The sequence below is a fragment of the Hippoglossus hippoglossus genome, chromosome 5 (assembly GCF_009819705.1).
Source record: "Hippoglossus hippoglossus isolate fHipHip1 chromosome 5, fHipHip1.pri, whole genome shotgun sequence".
NCBI lineage: Eukaryota > Metazoa > Chordata > Actinopteri > Pleuronectiformes > Pleuronectidae > Hippoglossus > Hippoglossus hippoglossus.
The window spans coordinates 3,863,924-3,870,067 of NC_047155.1; the positions used below are offsets into that span (position 1 = coordinate 3,863,924).

The 6,144-nt window shown below is 42.1% G+C and overlaps 1 protein-coding gene and 1 long non-coding RNA gene across 2 annotated transcripts; one reads left to right on the plus strand and one right to left on the minus strand.

Moving 5' to 3' along the window:
• Positions 1 to 270: 270 nt before the first annotated feature.
• LOC117762087 lies at positions 271 to 1,478 on the minus strand. Its single transcript, XR_004613935.1, has 3 exons — positions 1,439 to 1,478; positions 985 to 1,122; positions 271 to 312 (listed from the first exon to the last, which is right to left on the minus strand). It is a non-coding gene; the product is annotated as an uncharacterized LOC117762087 (long non-coding RNA).
• A 2,302-nt stretch (positions 1,479 to 3,780) lies between these two features.
• Positions 3,781 to 5,431, plus strand: LOC117762067 (translation machinery-associated protein 7-like; the record flags this gene model as incomplete). Its single annotated transcript, XM_034586515.1, has 3 exons — positions 3,781 to 3,849; positions 4,154 to 4,238; positions 4,917 to 5,431. Coding segments are annotated over 3 exons (189 nt in total), but the record flags the coding sequence as incomplete, so codon positions are not given.
• Between the last annotated feature and the right edge of the window lie 713 nt (positions 5,432 to 6,144).

Consider the following 6,144-nt stretch of genomic DNA (forward strand, 5'->3'; position numbering starts at 1 on the left):
TTAAATGTTGATGCTGTATGAAGGAACAAAATAAAACAACATGTGCTGATGTCAGAAGTGAAGACATCAGCAGACACATGTACAGTGCTGCTCTGACCGGCTGTCTGAGTTCCAGCTCCTGTTCTGGATCTTTTTCCACACTGGGGACAGGAGGAGTCTCCTGAAGAACCAGACTGGTCCCAGTATGAGGTGATGCACTGTCTGCAGAACCAGTGTCCACAGCTGGTGGAGACTGGATCCTTCAGGACGTCCTGACACGAAGCACAGCAGGACGACTGCTCCTCCTCAGAAACATGACTCCTCTTCCTCTCTCTGTGAAGACATTTCCTGGTAACTCACATGTCACAGCCACAGGTTGTCATTACTTCTGTCAAGGAGGTTTTGTTTTCACCCTGTATATTTGTGTGTTGGTTGGTTGGTTAGTGGGATTATAAAAAAACGACATATTACCAGTAAACTTGGTGGAAGGTTGTGGTCTGTGAACCAGATCAGGGGGGGGGGGGGTCCTCTTTCACAGACATGTTCAGAGGACTGATGTTTACCAGTGTGTGGAATTTGGTGCAGATCCAAATAAAAATGAGTCTCTAGTGAATTCCAAAGTGGTTTCATAAGGAGCGTGTTGGTTCTTGGTGGAGGTCTGAGCTCTTTGAGTGATTCTGAGAGATCAGTCACCAACTTCAATGAGGCTGTGTCCTAATGCAGGGGCCACACTAGAGGAAACTAAATCCTCTTCAGAGCAGTTCACAGTAGAAATAGTCTCTTACTCTGTTTGTGAGGGTCCAGGTTCAGTACTGAAGTTTGGAGGCTCTCCTTTGGACCGGTCACTCTTCAGAGACACACAGCTGGACCCTGGAGACTCTGCTCTCAGTCTGTGGTCCTGACCTCTGCAAACACAAACATGTTTTTATTCAGAACACATCATTCACTGGTTCATTCTCTGAGGATTCAGTTTGGAGGTTCACATGTTTGTAGCAGGTCTCTTACTCTGTGTGTGAGGGTCCAGGTTCAGTACTGAAGTTTGGAGGCTCTCCTTTGGACTGGTCACTCTTCAGAGACACACAGCTGAACCCTGGAGACTCTGCTCTGTCCTCCTCTTCCTCCTCATAACCACTCATCTTCAGTCTGAGAGGAAAAACACTGACACTGACTGTGAGCTGAAACACACACAATGAAGCCAGGTACGTAAATTCAGTGTTTCTTCAAATATAACAGAGTCAACGCTCCTACACTGTTTCCCTGTTGTCACGGTAACCTGAGACAGTTGTAGGTTTAATGTGTTGGACTCTGCCAATCACAGCGTTGAGTCAAACTGTTGATTGATTGACAGAAGTTCATCCTGACTCTTCTTCTCTCTAAAGTCCACGAGTAGAAAACTGACTCAGAGTCTGTGACAGTAAAATAATATGAATAAATAATATAAATGTTGCTGAACACTCACCAGCCTCAGACTTCACGTCTCCTCCGTCTGCTCCTTGTAGTTCGAACACTTTCACTTTCACTGGCTGCTCCTCCCCTATGCAGTTACTGGAAATAACATCTGTGTGTGTGTGTGTGTGTGTGTGTGTGTGTGTGTGTGTGTGTGTGTGTGTGCGTGCGTGCGTGTGTGTGTTTTAACATTAAAGTCATATATTTACATCCAATATGAAGATAAACCCATCACCATGTTGATGTGTTCAGGTATGGTTGCCGTAGCAGTGTCGTGTAGGAGGGAACGTGGACAATCTGTCTTTGACAAACAGGACAAGTAGCTGAGCCTCCGCTCGCAGTCCCTCGACTTGTCCCCCGACTTGTCCCTCGGGAGCCCGGGGCGGCTGGGTGACTGCCCGGAGGGGGCATCGTGCTATCTTTAAAAAGCCCACGATTAAAGAGCCACCAGCTCACGGTTCAAACAGATTCTCTCTGCTCAACGGCTGCGTCATTGAGAAGCAAACTCTGGTTATTCCGCTGGTTAAATACAGTCAGGTCGTAATTCACGTCGGCAGCAACGACTTCCGGCTTCGTATGTCGGAGCTCACTGAAGTTAATGTGGAGTCCGTGTGTGCTTTTGCAAAAACGATGTCGGACTCTGTAGTTTCCTCTGGACCTCTTCCGAACACGACCGGTGATGTTTAGCCGCATGTTGTCTTTTACCCGCTGTCTGTCCAGGTGCTGTCCTGTGAACGGTTCCGGGCTTTGTAGACAACTGGCAAACTCTTTGGAGGAAACCTGGTCTTGTTGGGAGAGACGCGTTCCTCCCACTTGGGATGGAGCAGCTCTCTTATCTAGGAATATTACTCAGTGTATAAAATGACGACCCAGAGTTGGGACCAGGACGCAGAGCTGCAGTGCTACACACTTCTCTGCGCTCCCTCTGGACCAGTCACACAACCACAACCCCATAGAGGACTGTGTCTGTCCCCCGTCCCATTACATTATTTAAATCAACAATAACAGAGGGAGAATTCCACACAAAAAAAACTAATACAAATTAACACAACCTCTGCAACAACACAACAAACAAAGACTTTTAAATGTGGACTTTTAAACATAAGATCACTGTCATCGAAGGCTATTTTAGTAAATGAACCAGTCTCAGATCACAACATTGATTTATTGTCCCTCACTGAGACCTGGCTCCATCCTGATGAATATGTCAGCCTAAATGAATCTACTCCCCCCCCCCCCAGTCATGTAAATACACACGTTCCCTGACACTTTGGCCGAGGAGGTGGAGTTGCTGCTGTTTTTAACTCAAGTCTATCAATTAATCCTAAACCTGAACTAAGCTACAACTCATTTGAAAGTCTTGTTCTTAGTCTTCCACACCAATCCAAGAAATACCAACAGCCAATCATATTTGCTGTAGTTTAACGAGCTCCGGGGGCTTATTCTGAATTTTTAACGGAATTCCCTGAGTTTTTATCAAACTTTAAAACAAATAAAATTATTATTATCGGTGACTTTAATATTCATGTTGACATAATAATGATGCCTTAGCGTAGCATTTATTTCAGTACTAGACTCAATTGGTTTCAGTCAGTGTGTACACCTACCTACTCATTGCTGTAACCACACACTTGACCTATAGTACTTCCACATAATCCTATCAGACCATAATTTAATAACCTTCAATTTCTCATTATCCCGTATTATCCTTCGATTTAACCAACGAATTCTTTAAAAACCCAAATTCCACTGAGATTGACCATCTTGTCGATAGCTCAGTAAAGTCATTACGATTTACATTAGACTCCACAGCACCTCTAAAGAAGAAGCATGTAGAACATAGTAAATTTGCTCCCTGGTATAATTCCAACACACATGAATTAAAACAAGCGTCAAGAAAACTAGAAAGGAAGTGGCGCTCCAACAACTGTGCTGAAAATCACTTAGCCTGGGAAAATAGCGTTAAAGTTAATAAGAAGGCTCCACAAAGCAAGAGCTGCCTACTAATCCACATTAATAGAAGAAAATAAAAACAACCCCAGGTTTCTCTTCAGCTCTGTAGCTGACAGAGAGTCACACCTCCACCCAACCCAGTATCCCTCCATCCCTGAATAACAATATCTTAGATAAATGGCTTAGATAAATTAGCCAATCAAAATCGATGTCATTTTTTTTAGCAGCTTGAGTTACCGACAGCTATAATAACCGTATGTTCTAATAAACTGACATGATCTCATCGATGTGCACCAATGACGTCGAACGATAACGTGCTCTCGATGTGCATGGCATTGGAAGTCCACGCCTTCAGTGTTTTTAAGATGTTGTTATTTCCAGATTGTGCGCTAACATTCACTCATTGTGTCCTCAGGAGGCAAGAAGAAACCACTGAAGGCCCCAAAGAAACAGTCCAAGGAAATGGACGAAGTGAGTTTTCCTCTCGGGCTAAACTGTCGCTCCATGACGATTGTACATGATGAATAATATACACAGTACTTGTATTGTTTACAATTTGCCAGGAACGATTATAGAAAGCCCCCACTTGTTCACAAAGCTCCGTCTAGTGTCCGTTGGATATGTGTTTCAGGAAGATGATGATGAAGCTGTTTTTGTGTATTTTTTTTATTATTAACTAATGGTTAAAAACTGACTGTTAGTTGTAACCCAGATATAAGAGCGACATGGGACAGGCGTGAAGTCAGAGGATTGTAAGCTTGCGTTGTGTCTGCAGGAGGATGTCGCCTACAAGCAGAAGCAGAAGGAAGACCAGAAGGCTTTGGATGCACTGAAGGTCAAAGCTGCAAAAGGAAATTTAGGTAAGAGCTAGTTAGTTAGAGGTAGATGAGAAACGGTGTCATTATAGCTCCTTTAAGTTGTTTGCATGAACACACAGTGGAGAGAAGAACCATAACAACCTGATCTAAACATATGATCTGAACACGTGTCACATGGTCATTTATACGTGGTATCAGGCACACAAACAAATTGGAAGCAACCCACCCTCATAAAACAAAACTTCCAAATGATCATGATATAATTATCAATATTGTCTTAATCAATCATGTTAGTTTATTCTCAACACGGTGCTGTGGTTGACTCATAAACCAGCTCCTGATTTCCCTTGTTGGAGCAGCACTGCAGAACTAGAGGGTAGAGATGCTTCCTGATGTATTGAAAGTGTCTCAGTCTGATATGTGTAGTTTCTTTTTTTAAATTTTCTTTCAATGTGACTTTGCTGAAGCAAGAACAAGAGAGTTGTAAATTGTATAAATACTCATGGTCTGGACTGTAATGTGAATGTTTTGATTATTTAAACCTCACATGTAATGGATCATATGAACTCCCAGGAAGTTCAAATTCCATGTATAGTCTTTGTCTTTTAGACACACGAACACATTCATTCACCTATTTGATATTAAAACATGGCTCTACTTGACCACAGGAATAACTGGTCAGATTGGAGGTTTTGTTAACTTTCCCTTTTTCCCCTCCAGGTGGCAGCGGAATCAAGAAATCGGGCAAGAAGTAAAATCTGAATGTGACGGTGATGTTCATTTCCCCCCCCGGCCTCGCTTCCTGTGTCTGCGGCGTTTGAATGCTTGCTGAAAGACTCTGTTCTCTGTTAAACATGAACCCTGTCAAACTCAAAACTGGCCTTGGTGTTAAGCTGCTCCAGTGGAAATGTGTAGAAAAAGAGTCTCATAATTTTGCGGATATCGGGGACGGGAATATCTGTTGCCAATCTGGCCTGGTACACGCATCATGACACCCTACTATCGTGAAATTAGATGTTCCACACTGTGATATTTGTTGTTGAAAACACTTCCCTCAGTCATACACACTGACCCAAAACCTACAAATGCAGTTTAGAAGTGGACATCTTAACAAATTCTGATCTCCGCTGTATCTTGTTTTGTCTCCAAGTTAAACTCAAATCACCCTCTTATTTCTTCAGTTGTTTTGTTTTGTTTTTTTAACAGGGAGATACCAATAAAGTTTTTGTAATTACTTCTTGTTTTTTAAGTTCTTTTGTCAGTTGTAAATAATTCTTCTCTAATCTCAACCATCACGATGTGAGTAAAGTAACAGCAGCAAGGACAGATTTCTGTTTAAACTGAAGTGATGATCTCATGAAATCAATAATTGGCAATCAAATAATTTTATTTTTTTCCATAAAAGCAGTGACACGTTATGAGCTAGTACAACAGATTCTATTGACCACAATTTAATAACCTTGGATTTCTCATCAGAATATAGGCCATTAATAAAAAACTCATTTTCTAGATGTCTACCTGATAGTGCTGTAGCTAAATTTAAGGAAATAATTCCAATTACATTTAAACCCATATTATCCCTCGATATAACCAACGAATTCTTTAAGAACCCGAGCTCCACTGAGATTGACCATCTAGTCGATAGCTCAGTAAAGTCATTACGATTTACATTGGACTCCACAGCGCCTCTAAAGAAGCGTGTAGAACATAGTAAATTAGCTCCCTGGTATAATTCCAACACACATGAATTAAAACAAGCGTCAAGAAAACTAAAGGAAGTGGCGCTCCATCAACTGTGCTGAAAATCACCTAGCCTGGAAAAATAGTGTTAAAGTTAATAAGAAGGCTCCACAAAGCAAGAGCTGCCTACTAATCCACATTAATATAAGAAAATAAAAACAACCCCAGGTTTGTCTTCAGCTCTGTAGCTGACAGAGTCACACCTCCA